This window comes from Elephantulus edwardii, unplaced genomic scaffold, assembly GCF_000299155.1.
Source record: "Elephantulus edwardii isolate Elephantulus edwardi_28Jun2011 unplaced genomic scaffold, EleEdw1.0 scaffold00041, whole genome shotgun sequence".
Classification (NCBI taxonomy): Eukaryota; Metazoa; Chordata; class Mammalia; order Macroscelidea; family Macroscelididae; genus Elephantulus; species Elephantulus edwardii.
In genome coordinates, this window is record NW_006399791.1 from 288641 (window position 1) to 309342 (window position 20702).

A 20702-nucleotide genomic window follows, 5' to 3' on the forward strand; every position below is an offset into this window, starting at 1 on the left:
GCTGATTCCACCACAGGCCTGGAACCACAGTCATTCATCCCATCTCCTTTTCATGCACCAGCTCTGAATGAGGCCATGGATTATTCTTGTTATATGCCATTGAGTCTATATGACACTTAATATACGTGTATGTTTATAAGTCTTTGTGTGTCTGCAGGTACAGTAGAAAGACTCTGTGTGTGTGTACATGTTCATGTGTGTGTACACAGAGGCCAACAGAGCTGTGTGTCCACAGAGACAATCTAATGATTTGGAAGCAAGACCAGCTTTCCTGCCCTGACTTTTTCACCAATAGTGTCTTACTTTGAGTAACTTAATTTCTCTCAGTCAGAATTATGATCTACAAAGAGTAAATCCCATCTCTCAAAACATTTATATGGATATACCTGAGATGACAATACATTTTGAAGTATTGTGGGAAAATTGCAACATAAGAGTTGTAACAGGTACATACATCTAAACTTATCATTTTATTACCTCTTCTTTGAGAATATATTTGATCTCATTTATGCAGTACACAGAGATTGTTTTAATGTGAGACATGAGGAAATCCATGAAGACAATATGACTAGTTGCCTGGATAAGATACTAACATCAGGGAGCAGGGAGCTCTACCCCCAACCCTGGAGCACCCTAGCAGCCAGAGAGAAAAGAGAAACATTCCAGCTTGCAGACTTTTCAGAGTGTGATTTGTAAAAGCCAAAAAAGTCACAATATGAAATAGACACCAAAAAGTTGATTTTCTACGGTGTGGTGACAGAATGGTCCAAACAGTGTCCTATTTCAGGGAAGCAGAGCAACAGGGTGGCTGCTTTCTCTCTCTGTCTTTTTCTGTCCCAATCTCTCACTCGTTCCCTTCTGTCTCTATCTCCCTCTTACTTGCGCTCTGTCTTCTTTGTTTCCCTCTGTCTCTTCATTTCTGTCTAGCGCTCTTACTTCTTCTCTGTCATTATCTTTTTCTCACTATTTCTGGCTCTCTCTTCCTCATTTCCTCTGCCTTTCACTCTCTTGACCATTCTTACTATAACGCTTGATCATCTTTTCCCTCTGTCTCTCTGTGTCTTTCATTCATCCACGCTTAACTCTCTCTCTCCCTCACACACACACGCGCACACTCACACACACACACACACACACACATACTCTCGCAGTCTCTCACACTCAAACTCACACTCTCTCACTCTTGTCTCTTTCTCTAACACACATACACTTTCACTGTCACTCACTGCATCTCTGCTCTCTCTCTCTGACTCTCTCACACTCGGGCTCTCTCACTGTTTGTCTTTCTCTCTCTCTCTTACCCACTCTGTTTCTCTCTCTTGTCCCTCTCCTCAGCTACAATGCCCCCATTCTGCAGTCCTCAGCCCTCACAGTGACCACACTGCCCCTACCTCTCCCCCCTCCTTCTGTCTGGCACCATCTTTCCTCCCGCTGACTTCCTTCTCCAAATGTTTTCTCAGGTGGTCAAGCTGAAAGGCCAAGTCCTGTCGGTCATGTATCGATTCCGCACCAAGAACCGGGAGTGGATGTTGATCCGCACCAGCAGCTTCACCTTTCAGAACCCCTATTCGGATGAGATTGAGTATATCATCTGCACCAACACCAATGTCAAGTACGTAGCAGCGTCTTCCCCTTGCTTGTTCAGCATGCCCTTCCTCAGAGCTGGTGATTGGGCTTGTTTCTCCCACAGACGTTGACTACAGCTCACAGTCACTGTGGGGAGTAAGAGGCAATACTGGTGGAGACTATGGGTCCCCAATACTGCCTCCTTCCTGTGCTTCCACTTCTTATGTCTCTCCTGATGCCGAGAACCCAGAGGACCTCCAGACGGCTCCCCCCAGCACCCCTTTCACCCCCTAGAGATTCCAGTTTCCACTCCTCCCTCTTCCTCAGTCCTAGAGATTTCCAGTTTCCACTCCTCCCTCTTTTCCTCCTGAGCCCAGACCCAGCAGAATGGGCTGTGCCTGGTTCCCACTCACTGCTTTCGGGGTGTTGCTGAAGCTGGAATGGAGGTGCATGTGAGGCTGAGCCTCTCAGCAGCCCAAGGGCACAGGAGCAGGCGGCCTTGCCTGGGTGTCTCCCTCTGCAGCCCAGTCTTCATAGCAGTCCTGCTTGCCCTAGACCTGGGGATGTCCAGACCTCTGCTGGCATCACATCTTTCCCTGTCCCTACGGGTGCTGACGTACAGACCTCGATTCCAGCCTGGAGTCTACCACTGCCTGTCTGTGTGACCTTGAACGAGTCGCTTCCTCTCTTAGCCTGCACCTTTCCACCTCTGAATTGGAGTGGTAATACCTTCCTTACGTGGTTGCTGTGAACGATAAATGAAGTCACACTCTTAGCTACAGGTCAGATGTTGGGTTCAGCTCCTGCACACTGTGTGTGACCATGTGCCGTATCTCCTCTCTGGATTATTTTTTTTTTTTTTACTGTATACCTTTAAGCCAGACCTAACTCATACCTGACCCTCCAGCAGGTTTTACGTTTACTCCAGAGGCAGTAAATCACATGAGAAGAAAGTGCCCATCCTTCCTTCACCTGTGGAGCAGCTTATGGCTCCAAACCATGTTCCTTTGAATTGGCAGCACAATTCCTTACCACTGAGCTACTGTTACAGTTGTTATTGCTGTCGTTATTAGGTGCTCTCGACTTGATCATGACCCATAGTGACCTTAAGAACAATAGATCTGAACCCTGTCCTATCCTGTTCCATCCTCACAATTTCTGACACCCTGGAGTCCATTACAGCAGTCACTGTGTCAATCTGTCTGGTTGAGGGTCTTTCCCTCTTTCACTGACCCTCCACCTTTCCAAGCATGATGTCACTGTCCAAAGAATAGTCTGTCCTAGCCCTAGCTAGGCATGCCCTAGCAATAGTTGTCTCAGCATATGAGACGAAGCTTTATCATCTTCACCTCTAAAGGCCACTCTGGCTATACTTTCTCCAAGACATAGCTGTTTTTTCTTTTGGCCATCCATGGGATATTCAGCACTCTTCTCCAACAACACAGCCCAAAGGCCTTGATTCTTCTTCTGTCATCTTTATTCATTGTCCAGCTCTTGGATGCATAGAAAGTGATTTTAAAAACCATAGCCACTGGAGGGCATCATGCTAAGTGAACTAACTCAGACCATAAGAACAAATACTGTATGCAACCATTATTGTAGAATGAATATGAGTATCCAGGGTAGGGGGTGAGGTGGAAGCAGAGGGGTAAGGATGTTCAAGGGGGCGGGGGTTAATAATGAGGTCACACAATTTGATGAGTGGTGGGGCAAAGGAAATGGGAAGGATCTGGTGTGAAAAACAATGTATTCAAATTTTGTAAATTAGATAAAAACATTAAAATAAAAGACCATAGCCTAGATCAGGCACACCTTAGGCAAAATTTGAGTTTGAGAACTAAGCCACTAGAGCTCTCTAAATCCCTGGATTTAGGATCAGGGCAATTTAAGACCAGGGAACCAGCACAAATAAAGGCAAAATGAAGTCCAGGTGTATGTGAGTATGTCCAGGCCCCGCCTTGTGGCACAGGTAGTGGGGCATGTCTTCTTGTTTCTCCAGGCTTCGTATTCCACCACCGTTTTCCATTTCTCAGATTCCATACTCATGTGGAATCCAGGCCTGTCACCTCCCCTTCCACCGCCTCAGCTAACACTCCTCACAGCTTCCCAGCAATCACTCCCCACCAAGTACCCTCAGAGCTTGCCATGCTCTGCCTTTTGTTGTCTGATCCAAACCCCTTAACTTTGGGAGTTCCCACCTGTGACCTCAGCCTCAGTCCCTGCGCTGGGGCCACAGGACACAGAGCTGAGTGGACAGGGCCACGTGAGAGTCTGCAAGGGGCAGCAGTTCAAGTGCAGGCTCTAATGTCAGGAGACCTGGATTTTAGTCCCAGCTCTCAACTGACAAAATGATCTAGCCTTTAGAAGCCTCAGTTGCCATGTCTGTTAAGTGGGATGTATAAGGATACCTCCCATCCCTGGTGAAGGACATAATGCTTATAAAAGTAGAGGGTCAATAAAAAAAGATGTAAAGAGATGATCAGTTTCAACAGTGGGCTCAAACAAGATGGTGCTGTGGGCAGATGCTACAGAACAGGGGGTGCTTTGTTCTGTCGTACACAGCAGCACACCCAGTCGAAATCAACTTAGCAACTGCTGAACCATAACTTTCCATGGTGATTCCACATGCAGGTATTGCATGTGGAGTCGCTAGCATCCTACAGAGCATTAGCCCGGGTACAAGTGGTTTCAGTGCTTAGTACTGACATTGTCTTCAGCAGCAGCATCCACACCACCACCTGGTGCAGCTGCTCCCGTTTCTCCTTCCTTCTGACCTAAGTGGCCCCTGGAAGTGTGCTGCCCTGAGCCCTCCCTGTGGACCTCTTCCTGCTCAGGAGCACATTCTCCCAGCCCCTTCCTGTCATCCCCTTCCCTGGCTCCCAGCAGGACTAGCCTCCTCCTTCCCCAGCCTTTCTGGCCCCTTTCTGCCCAGCTCCCAGCACAGCCCCTGTTTCCCATGAGCCTCCCTCTCCACAGGCCCCTTCCCTTGCCTTCCTCATCTTGAATAGCTTTTCTCTGGCCTGTCCACCAAAGCTGTCTCCCCACATTGCCCTGCCCTGTGTCTCTAGTGATGCCCCCTTCTTCACCTTTCATCTCTCTTCTCAGCCCCTCCCAGTCTGCCTTTTGCCTGCAGTGACCCCATGCAAAGCTTCATCTCACTGGTCATTCTATCCAGACCATCTGCTTGGGCAGCTCCTCTCTCTTTACATTTCCTCCTCTGGTTTTCTGGTCCATCTGCCTGTGCCTGCTCACTGGGACCTCAGTTAGAAAGCCCGGGAGGGAGCAAGTAAGTAGGGTCGGGGAAGAAAGTAAAACCTGTTACCATCACACTGATTCCACCTAAGGACAGCCCCGTGTGTTATGGAGGCGCCCTGCACTGTAGGGAGTTGCACCGCTAATCCACAGGCAGGCCTTCTCTGGTGGTTTAAATTCACCGGGGCTCCTTAGAGGAACAGTGGGCCATTCCGAGTGATTTACAAATCCGAGCCTCCCCAGAACCCACTGGAGGGTCAGGTATGAGTTGGTTCCGACTCGAGAGCAGTGACGTTGAACTCCTATTACAGAAGAAGAAATCCTTTTCAAACCCACCTGCCAGGAGAGGTTTTGATTTCTGTATCTGACACTCAGGCAGCATTGGTAAAATAGAAGTACTGTGCAGAAGTGCACTTGTGCATTGTCCAGGCAGCTCATTGAGTTTCTATGGGTTCAGATTCCTCAAAGAGAGAGACACCAAGAAGCCTGAACAGCTTGTCCTCTGAACTGAAAGGTCCGCCGTGGTGAAAACAGCTGGGAAGACTCAATATGGACAGCAGAGGGCAGTAGTGACCAAGGCGGTGAGCTAGCTCACCCTGTCTTGAATATGTGGATGTGAGCTTGGCTAGTGGCTGGACCCCTTCCCTAGAAAGATCCGGGAAAGCTCAGGTTTTAGGGGAAAATGCAGCTCAGTCACATTCAATCAAGAACATCCTGAAGAAACTTCCAGGAGAAACTGAGTATTTCATGTTGAGCATTTGTGTGAAACTGCTGATGGGGGGAGTGCCTCTGTCCTGTAATGCAATGCTGATTCAGAACAGAGCTCAGGAAAATGCATACAGTTTGGGAACTGACCCCATCTTGGGTGTTTGCAGTCATCACTGTACCATAATAAGTCCTGGGGTGTTCCTGAGCCCACATCCTCTCAATGTATGCAGTCTTGCTGTGGTGCTCTCTTCATTTCCAGACCCTCGCTGGGTGTGAGCTGAAGTTGTCCCTGTCACATCTGCTTGGACCAAGCCTTGTTTCATGTGACATGACTTGTTGCAAAGCCTTTGTACCATTTTATAGCTGCAGCTACTTAACTGAGCTGTTGATCATCCACACTTGCTTCTGCTACCACAACGCCTCGAGGCACGCTGGATGTCTTTCAAAGCCAGCTGCATGCCCAGCTGGTTGGTTGTGAGCAGGAGTAGAAATCGATACAAGAGAGGTTCAAGGACATTGCCTTCCTGGTGTCTGCAGACCTTGTTGTTATGTAAGGTCAGGTTGGAACCAACTGATAACTGACCCTCCAATGGGCTTTCAGAGACTAAATCACACAGGAGAAGATTGCCCACCTTTCTCCTGCAGAGCAGCTGAACGGATTTGAACAGTCTGCCTTTGGACTAGCAGCGCAGCTCCTTACCACTAGGCCGACAGAGCTTTGCAGAACTTAAATCCTATAAAGGAACTCAAATACTCAGCTAAGAGCTGTCCGACTCTGAGAGTTGCCCCTAGTCCTAGCTACAAACACCCAGGCACAGAGCCTGAGCCCGGTCTGTGATTCCCTTGTTCGTCTCCTCTTTCTGCCTCTTCTTCCATTCACCAGCAAAGGCCTCTGCTACATCCCTCATAATCACGAGACCCTCTTCCTTCACAAGGACTCTGGTGGCATGGTGGTTAAGTGTTCAGCTGCTAATGGAAAGGTTAGTGGTTCAAACATACCAGGTGCTCCTCAGGAGAAGGACGTAGCAGTTGGCTTCCTTATAGATTTATGTACAGCCTTGGCAATACTACAGGGAATTCTCCTCTGCCCTGCAGGGTCACTGAGAGGCAGAATCAAGGGAAAGGCTAAAGATTGCACCCAGACAGCAATCCTTCTTTCAAGACTGAGCTCAAATCTTACTTCCTCTGGGGAGCAGTGTCAAATAACTAAATCCCCAAACCGTAAAGCCCAGAATTTGTTTCTGTTGCTCTGTAACCACAGAGCAGTCTCTGCTCTCACACCTCATCCTGTGTCTTCCTGCTTCCCTGTCCTGTCACCAAACTGTGACCCAGCAAGCATGACTTGCTCATCTCTGTATCCACAGTATCGAGAACCCGAAAGAAAGAAAAGAAGGCTGAGAGGAAAGGAAGGAGGGGCTTCCTGTTCACAATCTGGTGACAGTGAGCCTGCCTCTCCCACCCCAGTGGGACCTGTCCGAGGTGGGTGGGAATGCAGCACACCCACGGCACTGGACCAGGGCACCAGCCACGCGTTCTGAGCAGAGAAAGGGTGGCACCTTGGGAGGGATGGGGAGAGGCACAAAATAGGAAGTGTCATAATGCATTCCAGCTGTGTGGATGGGAAGCTGGGAGACATCCCTGAGGTGCCAGGGAAGAGCATTGCGCTGTCCCTTGATGCTCAGATCTAAGCCATGAGGTGGGGGCAGGAACCCTCAAAGGACTAGGACACAACCCGTCCATGTCTTCCTCCTCACAGAGCAGGCAGAAGGAACGGGCTTTGGAGTCAGATGCACCTGGGGGTCTAAATCCTGATTTTAATGGCCCAGTGACATTGGGCAGGTCATTTAGGCTTCAGCTTCCCTTAGATGTAAGTGGACTCACAGTCACTTTCTCCCTGCTTGAAGTAGGGCTTCATCAAAAGCCCATCAGATCCCTGCCTGAGCACACAGGCATTGCTGATACCACACAATCAGTGGCAAGTAATATTAGCCTGGTTCTGGTCAGCTGAGCTCACTGCATCCCCAGCTGCCTCCCAGCTGGACTCCGGTTACTCCCAGGGGTGTAATTCCCCGCACACTCTAAACACGCCCCTGATGGCTCCTTGCTCACTTACTCAGGCTGAGTAAAAACCCCATGATTGACAGCATCTGCTCACGGTCGCTACCCCTGCCCCTGCACAGGGAGGTCAGCAGACAGGAAGCCAGGCCTGGGCTTGATGCCTCTGGTTTCTCATCATCGGCCTGCCCACCAGCTAATGGAGGGCAGCACTTTGTTGCGGTGGAGACCCGGTTCCTCGCGTGAGCATCCGGTCAGCTTTCTCCTGAGCCACACTTCCTCCCTCCCTGGAATCTGCAAGCACACCAAGGTTTATTTTTGTACTATCGCTGTGAAATGTCCGAGAAAGCTCCTCAGGCCTCTTCTCAGGATGGCGGCGGCCTGCAGGTCAGCACTTCTTCCTCATGAGCTCAGCTGGGGAAGCGGAAGCCCTGGGGGCCGGGTGTGGACGTTGGCGCCCAGACCACAGGCAGGGAGGTTAGGACCTCTAGGCATTGACAGACAAGCCTGATGCCTGATTTTCTGCATCTGCCCAAAAAAGAGCTTGAAAAAACAGTGCCATCAGTTCCAACTCATGAGAACCCCATGGGTGTCAGAATAGAAGTGGACTCCACAAGGTTTTCTTTTTTCACATTTCATTGTTATTTGAAAATTTACAAAGTATATTGGTCTCCCCGCTCAACAATTCATACACATTATATTTCTTGACATTGCTTCCAGTTCCCACATTGTGGCAGCACTCTTCCCGTCTCCTCCCTCCATTTCCCATTTCCATCCATCCTTCTTTCTCTTCCTTCTTGGGATCATTCTTTCTGGGAAATTGCTGCCCTTTTGAGCTCATGTGGTTTTCATTAGCTTTCCTTTCAGAAAGAAATCACTGGACCTTCCTGTCAAGGCACCTGAGAATAAGCTAACACCTCCATCCTGTTAGCCAACAGCCAAGCATGTTGACCATTGAATCAACCAGGGTCTCCTTCTTTGGCCTGGAAACACACAGACAAACAGAGCTAAGAGTTCATTCTCATCATGCAAATTGGAAACTTGCTCTCTTTACACACACACACACACACACACACACACACCACTGCCCTGCAACAGACTGTGACGGGACCAGCAGAGTGAACCCCTGGGCCAGGCCCCCTTGCTCGGGGCCTGGCTGCAAGTCCCACACAGTGCCTCTCCCCACGCCCAGAGGCTCTATTCCTGGTCTGGGCACAGGATCTGAGGCACAAAGGCAGAAGGCGGTGATTCCTGACCCTGCACTTGTGGGTTGGAGGCTGGGCTCCGCAGTAAGGAGTTCACAGCTTCGGTCCCACAGAAATCCCAGGGAATGGATTTTTTTTTTGTCCCACCTTCTCTCCAGATGGTCAGACCCAAGATTCTGGAATTGAAGATATGGAGTGATGGCCCGCCCTTATTAGGTGCCATCGAGTCTCCTCTGACCCTGTGAACAACAGCAGAACCTTCCTGGCTCCACACCATCCTCACAGGCTCTGCAGTGCTTGAGCCCATAGTTGCAGACACCGTGACAGTCCAACAGTGACAGTGACAGTCCTTGCTGCCCTGACTGGCAGACAGTGACAGTCCTTGCTGCCCTGACTGGCAGACAGTGACAGTCCTTGCTGCCCTGACTGGCAGACCTCGATTGGCCTAACCACATTCCCTCCTGAGTGGGGACCTGCGTGGCCATGCCTGACCTGTGTTTTGCCAGATTCAAGCTGCGTGTGCCGTGGCCTTTTGAGCTGGTTCACCTTCTGTATGCGCCTTTCCCACACACGGGCTTCCCCATACTCGTTAACAGACTCTCTTGCCGCTCTTCCCAGGCCACTGTCCATTCATCCCGGGCCCTCTCCTCACTGGCCACCTGATGCACATGTAGCCTGCCTTCCCTGCACTTCGGGCCTGGAGGGAAGGAGGGCATCCTGTGAGAGGCTCCCTCAAGGGCACAGCTAAGGCTGCAAGGGGCTGGACCGACCCCACACTGAAGCAGGTCACAAAGACCATCCTTGTCGCAAACTAGAGAGTGAAAAACACAAAATGCAAATTTACACTCTGCATTTGATGTGACTGCTTGAGAAAAGTGTTAGCATTTTTTTTAAAAAAAAAAAGTTTCCTTCAAAAGAACAAATATGTCTGTGGTGGAGAAAGTGCAACCAGTGTACTCTTGAGAGGCAAGGATGGTGAAATGTCAGCTCTCATACTTTGGGCATCACAGACATAAAAGACATCATGCTGGGAAAGGTGGAGGGTCAGAGAAAGAGGGAAAGCCCTCAACAGGATGGATTGACACAGGGCCCTGTAACAGTGGGCTCAAAGGTCATGAGAGATCATCAGAGATCGTGAGGGTTGGGCAGGATAGGGCAGGGTTCAGATCTGTTGTTCATAGGGCCCGGCAGCACCTAGTAACGGCAAGCCTTCAGATTCTGTGTAGGCGCAGAGCACACGTGGCCATTCGTCGTTATGGGGTGCATCACACTCAGTGCTGAGCTTTTTCGTGTGGTCTCGTGCACACCTTCCCTTGTTCCCAATAATCTTCCCAGTGGATGCTGCTAGTCACCAGGGAGCGCTGACTCTGTAAATTAGCAAACAGAGTGACTGTCCTATTACAGCAAATGAGGCCAGCGATAGCTCTTACACACCTACTGAAATCATTTCCTTAGTGCAACCCCCAGCAGAAGGATGACCACCTGGGCCCATGGGAGACTAGGAGCCTGTCCGCTCTCGCTCAGGATGAGAGTACCATGTTGCTTTCCAGAGGAGTTACATCTATATACACGTCAACTACAGAGTATGGTGTGAGATAATAGTTTTATCACAAAGCCATCGTGTTAAATGTGGGGGCTGTAACGTTTGTTAGCAGTTTGAATTTTAATTACATATTAAATCCCCTTTTAAAAATCATTATTATTGGTACTTAAAGTTGCTGATGTTATTGGTGTTGGGTGTCATCAAGCCGGTTCCAGCTCACGCTGAGCCCATGTAGCAGAGCAGCGCTGACAGACCAGGTCTCAGACGCCATACAGCCAGGGTACACCCTCTAAAAGGGAAGGTTGATGAAACTCTGTTCCCCATCCTTAAACATGGTTAGAAGAGGTCAGGCCTTGGAGGCAGACATCATGCTATGTGGGTGGAGGGTCAGTGAAAGAGAAGAAATCCTTCAGCAGGAGGGACTGGAGTGACTGGAGCAATTGGGCTCAAGTAAAGCTGGGATGAGGAGGATGGAGCCGGATAGAGCTGGGTTGAGACCGGCTGTTCATGGAGACACTACAAGTCGTGGTCAACCTGACAGCACCTAATAACAAGAATAATGGTCTTTATAGGTAGCCCTAGTGGTTCAGTAGTTAAATGCTCAGCTCTGCTAACCCAAAAAAGATCAGTGGTTTGAGCCCACCAGCCGTTCTGTGGGATAAAAATATCAGTCTGTGCTCGTAATTGTTACTGCCTTGGAAATACTATATGTCGGTTCTACCCTGACCTATGTCCCGTCCTCCAGAATCACTAGAAGTTAAGGTGAATGTCAACAGGGCAATTCAATGTCAGCAAGTTTAGTTTTGTTTTGTTTTTTTCTCTTGGATTTTGTGAGAGTAGATTGCCAGATCTTTCTCCCCTAGAACCAGCGGGGAGATTTGAACCACCCACCTGTTAGTTAGCAGTCAAGCGTTTAACTACTGCACCACCAGAGCACTTTTTCAGTTTCCATGTCGGGAAAGTGAAGACAACCTGTCCTACAAGTCTCCATGTTTCCTAATTGAAACAGTTGGTAGAGCGGATGGAAAGAGCACAGCAACTTGTAGTCAGAAAAGTCAGGTCATACCTGGACCCTGACACGTTGCGGCCACTCATGAGTCAGGCAACCCTGGCGACCACTTGACCTCTTTGTACTTCAGTTTCTTAAGTTTAAAGGTGGAGGGAGCACGTGAAAGTTTAGTGAGAGGAAAGAGTGAGATTATGGCAAGTCCTTCGAGTTTAGCTGAGCATTAGTTGAAACCAACTATTCGATTACTCCTCAGCTTTAAGATCAACGGATTAGCTAAATGGTTCCTTTTGAGGGTTTTTTTTTTGTTGCTTTTTTAATTCACTTTAATGAGTCCTTTTTTAAAAAAGATTTCTGATCTCTTTACTGTGCATAGCAAATTTTCCATTGAAAATAAATTTCTCAAATAAACTTGAAAGAGAAATCCAGCTCCTATGAATTTTTCCTTGGGGGGGGGGTGATTTTTTTTTTTTAATCTATCTTGCGTCAAATGAAGTTGCAGTTCAAAATAGACAAATCTTTGAGTCTAATTTGGGATAATTTAAACCAAGCCTACCACTGTCCAGCTAACTCTTAGAGACCTTATGACGTGGAGCCAGAGTGCCCCGTGAGGTTGAGAGAAGCAAGCTGACTGTCACGTCATTGTCACATCATCACTGGTAGTTTAAACCAGCCTTTCAGTTAGCAGCCAGCCATGGAACTTCAGGGCCACCAGGACTCCTCTTGGTTTGGATAAAATAATGAAAATTGGGACCAGTTTAGAAACTCACCAGGTTTTACCCACCGTGCCCGTGGGGAGCAGACAGGCTTTGTTCCTGCCATGGTGGCACATCTTCTGTTAATTCTGTTGGCTTTTGTCTCACAGGCAACTTCAGCAACAGCAGGCAGAGCTGGAAGTGCACCAGAGAGATGGGCTCTCGTCATATGACTTGTCACAGGTGAATCTCGGGGGGAAATCTTTCCCAGTTAGATCAATGCAGAGTGGGGACTTCTTAACTGGTGGCTAAGTTCATCCCTTCGCTTGAACTCTTCAACCTAAGGGGTGCTCCTTCTCCACCCACCCGCTGCAGGGCAGGGAGAATTTTGAACCCTTTGGGGTGAACTGTGTTACAGAGTGACCTGAAGCAGGAAGAGTCTAAAACACATGAAGAACTATGAACTCTTAAGACAACATACTTAGACACCAATAAAAGCGAGTCAGAGCCTCTTCAGTCCTCCACCTTTCTAGCTATTTCTCCTGCCTTTTTTTCTGTGTCGCTCTCTCCTTCAATCTGTCACTTCTACCTTTCTCTGCCTCCCCTCTTTACCTACAAAGTCTATCTCCTTCTCCTCTCATCCCTTCTCCTCACTGCTCTGAGACCTGGCCCCACAGAGAAACTGAAGCGTGTGTTGGTATTTGGCCTCGTTCCTAAATTGAACTGTATGTTCCCTTTTCTTGATACTTAGCTGATGATTCTTCATTTATCTCTCTCCCTAGGAAAGTAATCAGTATGACTCTGCTGTCCTTTCTGTGACCTCGAATTCATCCTTCCCACCCTGAAAAGTTCATGGCTTTTCTATATAGAACAGCTCCCCACCCTGTAACGTGTTCAAGCCCCAAATGCCAGGGATTCCAGCAGGAGAGGGGTTGATGCAGCCCTGGAGACATCTATTTCTCGAGGCCTCACAAATGGGTTTCTGTTACGTTTTCATCCACACACAGGTTCCTGTGCCCAACCTACCAGCTGGTGTTCATGAGGCCGGGAAGTCCGTGGAAAAGGCAGATGCGATCTTTTCCCAGGAGAGGGATCCTCGGTTTGCTGAGATGTTTGCAGGAATAAGTACATGTAAGTTTCCAAGCCTGAGAACTCTGAGTTGGGTGCTGAGGTTGTGAGGATGTGGGAATTACAGTGGCTTCCAGGCCACATGTAAAGGCAGAGCGCCATGGAAGGGGCATCTTGATTGACTGTTACAGGATGGGGGGCGGGTGAAAATCACCAAACACAAGAATGGAGATCGATCTTTTACTGCTAGCCTGGTTACCTAGGCAACCACAACTCCTCCCTGACCCTCAGATATGTCATCTCAAAATGCAAAGAATTAGTATGAATTGCCTCTTTTAACCCAAAATTGTGCATTTTGTAAAGCTGAAGACATGCCCTTGTTTGAAAAACAATCAACAGCTTAAACCCTAACATAGAGAGGACCACATTTTTTTCATTTTTAAAAAAAATTTATTTTATTATTTTGTACGTGGTGTGTACTGCCAAATCAGATCAGACTGGTACAGGAGGAGATTGTCCCTCCTTCTCCAACAGAGCATCTGGTGGATTCAAACCGCACACCTCTGGTTTTGCAGTACAGCTTCTTGCCACTAGGCCACCAGGGCTCCATCTGAGAGAAGAACATTTTTTAAGATGCTAAAATAAAAATATGCAGTATAAAGAACGCTGCAGATGATCTACTGTCCCAATACCTGATAACATGATTTTTAACTTTTTATGAGTTTTCCTATGCATATGCTTTCTTCCATGTAGCATTGAGCACACACTACCAGGTAGCTTACATTTTTCATTCAATAATTTCTTTTTTTCTTTCCTGAAAACAAGTTTTGTTTAAATAAGTTTAAATACAATAATTCCTTATGAACATATCTCTGGGTCATTAAATACTCTAGATCATGTTTACGGCCTGCACAGTGTCCCATTATGCGGACATCCCGAAATTCACTAAATCAGTCCTTTCAGGTGGTCATGAGGTGTCCATTGATACCAGCATTGCTGTTAGAGGGAGCCGTGTTGTAATTGAAGCTGCCCCGTGGAGCTCACACGTTGAGCTGCCTCACTCTCTCTTTTGATTACCATTGAGATCAATAAAACATAAAACTTGGGACCATTTCTGCCTGTTCCAGCGTTCAGAAAGCGATTTCATTTCCATGCGGTCAAAGAATTTCTGCAAGGTACAGTGTCCACAGGATCCATTGAAGGGAGAAAGCTGTTGACTCATGAAAAGGAAGTGTGGGAAGCACTCTAGAATCCTCTAGGCGACAAGCTGTGGACCGTGTAGACTGAAATGAGGACTGGCAAGCCTTTGAGCAGTTGGAGGGGAGAAAACATCAGTCCTCCCGCAGCCAGCATATGTAGTAAGAGACCAGAGCATCCAACCCCAATTTGCCTAGAGACAGAATGTTGGGGAGCATAGATGCTGGGGAGCTCACTCACGAGGGCATTCGTCACCAACCTGGTCCACAAACCAAACAGACTGTTAATTAGAACAACAGGAAAACTCCCTGTCTTCATTCCCACTGGCCATCTCTCTGTGTTCCATCACCAGACTAGGTCAGAATTTCTTCATCCATCAAGAGGAAACCAAAGCACACGAACCATCTCTCTTCCTCTCAGATAAGCCTGAGATAATTCATCAGAGTCTCACATCTCAGAGAAATCCATCTGAATTTTTAATATTGTACATAATGTAAACACCTCGTAAATATGAGAAATGGAAATAGATAGTTAACAGGCAGGAGAAGAGAAGATGGATGAGTACAGTGGGAGGAGATCAGAGCAAACATCCTCTTAAAAATGAGTTTTCTAATAAAGGAGTTTTGAAAGCCTCCAATATTTGTTCTCAAAGTGATTCCAGAAGATGTCGTTGTGTTTCTGAGAACACTCAGTCTGAGGTGGTGGTTTATGTACAATGCTAACAAAGTGGGGTCCCTACAAAGTAGATTTAATGGTGCGAAGATTTAAGTCACTGAATTGTTGACGTGTGTTACATGCCGTGGAGTGAGAACCAACCCATAGCTGACCTTCCCGTGGGTCTTCAGAGACTGTATCAATCACATGAGAGGAAATTGCCCATCTTTCTCCCACAGGGCAACTGGTGCACTCAAACTCCATTCCTTCCGGTTGGCAGTATATCTTCCTTACCCACTAACTCACCAAAGCTCCCTAAATCAATGGATTAGGAAGGTCAATTGCATGGATTTTGCCAAAATGCAAAGTGTAGTGTTTCAGTTGTAAAGAGCTCAGTGATTACCATTCTATTTTTTAAAAGAAATTCCCTCCTAGACACAATGCTATCTTAAGACAGGAGGGTTGAGGAAAGGGAGAAAGCACTGTTCAGGTAACTTGGAGTTTATTGGAATGGAAAGTTTGGCAATGGATATTGGTGGTGTAACTAATTTTATTTGTATGTGAATTTTGTTATCTTTATATTTTTTTACAACCATGAAAGACATTTTAAAGAAAAATTGGAATTAAAATAAATTGATTAAAGTCTCAAAAAAAAAAAAAGATTTACTTTTTTCAAAGAACTTGAAGAATGGGAAAAAACCCAAATCCCACAAACATCTAGAGATTAAAAAAAAGAAAGTATTAACTACAAAATAAAATCTTTAGTTCAACCTGTCCATGTTACTAAATGCAAGAAGTCAATTTAGGGATGGTGGGGCAGGGTAGCCAGAGAATTCAGAGAGAAAATACATGATCCAAAACATGTCCACAAGCCAGGCCGTCTTTCCTCTGTGTGGACAGCAGAAAGACATGCTCAGAAATGCAAGACTCTTCAAGTGTGCTGTCCACTTGGACTTTCTGAAGGAATTGCTGGCAGGAAGATGATGATCATAGGAAAAGCTAGTCTAAATACAGGACAAGAGGCTGGAATAGCAGTGGTGGTGAAAATGAAACCACTAACATCTAAACTTAATATCACAATTACCAGAACATAAAAATAGATCTTAAAAAATAAATTGAAACCAAAATTTGCAATCAATTCTGCAAAGATGCAGGCATCCTCTGGAATGTTGATGAGAGAGGGAGGTGGTGGTAAACAGAAACTTCTCTTCAGTGTATACCATTTTGTCCTTGACGATGGGAAGGAATATAGTTTTCAATATGTTTAAAGACAACCATTAGTTGAAGAGGAATAAAACAAAAGAACGAAAGACTCAGTGCCAAATAGAAGGCAAGATTTTTTTTTTTTTGGACAAAATCCCAGCATGCTTAGGGTGAAAAAAACAACACCAACCCAAACCAAAAAAAAAGACCAACCAAAACCCAAACACTTTAAACAGAGAAATCAAGGGAGCATAAAAATCACTGAGAATGGGATAAATTGAAATGCCTATCTCTAAATAATGTTGTTGTTGTCGCTGTTAGGTTTCATTGACTCCATTGCTGATGCGTGGAGATCCTAAGTGACAAAGTCGAACTGCCCTCTAGAGTTTTCTAGGCTATGGTGGCCTAGTGGCAAGAAGCTGCACTGCAGTCCCAAAGGCATATGGTTTGAGGTCACCAGGAGCTCGGCAGGAGAAGGATGGGCAGTCTCCTCCTGTGCAATCAGCTGCCTCTGAAAACCCACCAGAGTCAGCTATGGGTCAGTTGGGACTGGGTGGTACACAGCAACAATGTTTCCAGGAGCATTCTGTCTGGTCTTTCTCCTAAGGAGCAGGTCTGTGGTTTTGAACTGCCAACCATTCAGTTAGCAGTTGAGTCTTTGATCTTTGTGCCGCCAAGGGCTCCTCAGTTGAGTCATGTGGTGCCAAAAGTTCTGTAACAGAACAAAGGGAAATGGAACAATTTTGTTTTGAAAGAATGAGTGTCAGGTGCTGTGTAAAACCAAGAAGGAACGTAGCATCTAGTATTGCAGACCAAAAAAAAAAAAAAAAGAAATTAAGGCAGAAAAAAATCCATAGGGCAGAAAGGCTTAATTTATGCAACTAGCAGATGAAGATAAGAATGTTATGGACATTGAAACATGTGAAAACCAGGATGATTAAACACAAATAAATGCTGATAAGACAAATTGTAGTAGAAGATTTCAATGTTTCCTTGTCCATCTCTAAGTACATGAGCAAATGATAAAGTAGACCAAGCACATAAAATGAAGATAGAGATGACTGAGTAATGTAATTATGTGTGTTGAATTTTGTACCTCACAAATGTCCTAGAAATATGGGGAAAAAATGACTAGCAAAAAACCCCCACATTGCCATGATTAGATCCCAGTTCATGTCACTGTAATTTCATTTTACCACCCAGAAGCTGAGCACAGACACAGGTCCCTCCCAGGGGCCAGTTATATCCACACCAACTCCCTACATGTACCTTATTTTTTATAACTTCGAGTCTCATCTCCCCTGTCCTCCGCCAACCTTGCTCTTTATCCCCACATTCAAGGTATTTGGCTGGGTTAAAAAATACACACCAGACACACCAAGGAGCTTGAGTTCCCTCACTGCCCCACCTACTGGCCACAGTTCTGCTCCCTTTAAGATATTCCCACTCCCACAGTCACAGCATCAAAAGGAAATGGACTAAGAAAGGCTGCTCCGCCGCTCCGGTTTATTACAGTGTCAAGAGGTTGTATATAATGGTAGGAGATGCAGCTCAGAGAGCCTAAAATCTGGTCTCTCTGCCCTAAGCCCACCAGCCTGGGTACCCATCCCTGCCCAAGTCTATTCATAGTGATCCACCTGCCCTGCCTGCCCTCCACACCACTGCCCAGTCGCCTCCAAGCCTGAGTTCAATTGTGGGGTCTATTTCAACACAGTAATTGCCATGTAACTGTCTTTATTTCTCTTATTCAAATATATTTAGGGGAGCATTGAGAGGACTACAGGAATAAGAGAGTCCTGATTGGGCAGTGGTTGAGCACTTGGCTCCTAACCAAAAAGTTGGCCGTTCAAACCAACCAGTAGCTCCACAGGAGAAAGATGAGCTAGTCGGTGTCTGTAAAGATTGCAACTTTGGAAACTCTGTGAGGTCGTTCTACCGCTAACTTATGTCACTGTTGATGTTGTTCTGTGCCATCAAGTCAGAACCACCTCATAGCTGACCTTCCAGTGGGTTTTCAGAGCCTGAAATGGGAGGAGAGTGCCCATTTTTCTCCCTGTGTTCCTATTAGTCAAGATCAACTCAACTCGCTCCTCTGTTGTTATTGTTGTTTGTTTATTTGAATCATTGAGTGCATATTCTTGGAAAATGTATGGCCTTCGGGGGGGGCGGGGAATCAACTCAATGGCATCAGATAGGAGTAAGACAGAACTTCCTAGACGGTTACAGTTAATGTACTTGGCTGGCAACCAAAAGGTTGATGGTTCAAGTCCACCCAGAGGTGCCTCAGAAGAAAGACCTGGTGACCTACTTCTAAAAACGCAACCACTGACATCCATTTGGAACACAGTTTTATACACAATTACTACAAGTAAGTGTAGGTATGACAGCTAGTAGAAATAAGACATGTTGGCCATTCAAGACTCTTAAGAGGATTGCTTAAGTCTGGTTCAGATAAGCCTTTGTTTTGGGCCATCAAGTCAATTCCAGCTCAGGGCAGCCCTGCAAGAGAGAGTAGAACTGTCCCTGTACGGCTTCTGGAAACATCATCAGGTCCCTCCCAGAGAGCAGCCGTTGGTGAATGTGAACTACTAACCTTTCAGTGGAAGCCTACACCACCAGGGATCCCTCCAGCTAGCCTTAGACACCTCGTTTAGGAGAACCAGTGGGTGATTCTCGGCCCACTTTGGAACACTCATATCCAGGAAGATGTGCCGATCACTTGCTCATCTTTGTTCCTTACATGGCAACAGAACGTACCTTCTTCATGCGCCTCGAGCACGCGGGGGGTGGGGGGTTCAGCCCATTTCCTCAGCCACCTGAGCAGGCGAGACTTCTGCACTTGGTTTCCTACTTGCCACCCTGTGGTGACAGAAAATGCCAAGCATTACACATCCTCACCTATGTCCTCAAGGGAGCTCGAGTAGCCTGTTGTAATTGTTGTTGATTGCCTTTGAATCAAGCACGACTCATAGTGACCCTATGAACAAAAGGCTTAAAGCTCCTCTACAACTGTTGACATTTATCAAAGTTCATTGAGTTTCTGGAGGCATGTTATTTAGGAAGTGGATGCCATTCCTGCTTCCAAACCACTAATAGCCTAGTGGTAAGGAATTGTATTGTCAAAACAAAGGCGTGTAGTTTGAATCTGCCAGCTGCTCCACAGTAGATAGATGGACAGTCTCCTCCCATCCAGTTTACTGCCTTTGAAAACCTGCTGGAGGGTCAGCTATGAGTCAGACACAACAACGACTATGTCTTTAGCTGCCTGAGGAGCTCTGGCTCTCAGTGTTCCCCATGAGGACCCAGGGAACACTGGTCTTGGGCAGGCCCTGGTCACTCAGTCCGTGGCCTCGTGTCAGAGGTCTGAAGGAGGGAAGGCAGGGAGGAACAGTCCTAGGAGAGTGGAAGAGCGCTGGGCCTGCATTCAAGTGCCAGCCTGCCCTTGCTGGCTGTGACCTTGGGTGCACTGCATTTCATCATTCACATCTGTAATAATACTAGGATGATAAACCTACTCTGCTGTTGTCAAGCACTGTTGTGAGCCTTTACTTAGGTTACACACTGAATCCCCACAGTAGACTATTGCTCCTGTCTTTTCAGCCAAAGGCAGAGATAAAGAAAGTCTCCCAGGCCACACTGCTGATAAATATAACAAGCCAGGGTTCAAAGCCAGGGAACTAAGTGTCAGAATCTGCCTCTAGACCGTTTAACTGTGCTGCTTCTTCACCCACAAAATGAAGCTATATCACACTCACCTCATAAAGTGAGAAGGATTCTATAGTGTCTATAAAAGAACTTCATTAGTTTATTTAATCTTCCCAAATCTCTCTCAAAAAAGAAAAAAAAGCGGGGGGAGCTCTTGCTAGAGAAGAGTTTGGCTGTTTTTCAGGTAGTTAAACACGAAATTACTCAGTTTCACTCCTAAGAGTATGTATACCCAGTGGACTTGAAAGCAGACGCTCAAACAGATGCTTGTGTACCAGTGTTCACTGCAGCGTGATTCACAGTAACCAAAAGGTGGAGACAACCCCAGTGTCAGACAGCAGAGGAGTGGAGAAAGACAGGGTGGCGCACGCGCAGCAAACCAGAACCACATCTTGGATGTGGAGTCAATTCCAAGTCATTGTAACCCTATAGGACACAGGGGGGCTGACCCGTGGGGTTTCCAAGACTGTGATTGGTGCGGAAGGATACTCCCACCTCTTCCTCTCACGGAGTGGCTAGTGGGCTCAGTCCACCAACTTTTTAGTTAACAGTTAAATGCTTAACCACTGTGCTGCTGGGGAGCTCTTTCTAGAGATATAGACTTGTTGTAATGTACCATCAAGTCGGAACCTAGTCATCACTGACCCTCCAGTAGGTTTTCAAGAAGCAGTTAACTGCACAGAAAGAAGGTGCCTTTCCACAGAGCAGCTGGTGGCCTCAAACCCACCCCTAACCACCTACCCCCGTGCCTTCATGATTGCAGAGCAGCTTCTTGCCACTAGGCCACCAAAGCGCGCTTGCGTGTGTGTTTGTTGTTGTTGTTGTTATGTGCCGTCGAGTCGTTT

The 20702-nt window shown here is 46.9% G+C and overlaps 1 protein-coding gene across 1 annotated transcript in view; it reads left to right on the forward strand.

Annotated features, from left to right (window-relative positions):
• The window catches only part of ARNT2 (aryl-hydrocarbon receptor nuclear translocator 2), a 197412-nt gene that overhangs the window by 156428 nt on the left and 20282 nt on the right, over positions 1-20702 (forward strand). The window contains exons 12-14 of the mRNA XM_006885116.1: positions 1461-1612; positions 12201-12273; positions 13038-13161. Coding sequence (XP_006885178.1) covers positions 1461-1612; positions 12201-12273; positions 13038-13161 — 349 coding nt within the window. The remainder of the gene's footprint in view (positions 1-1460; positions 1613-12200; positions 12274-13037; positions 13162-20702) is intronic.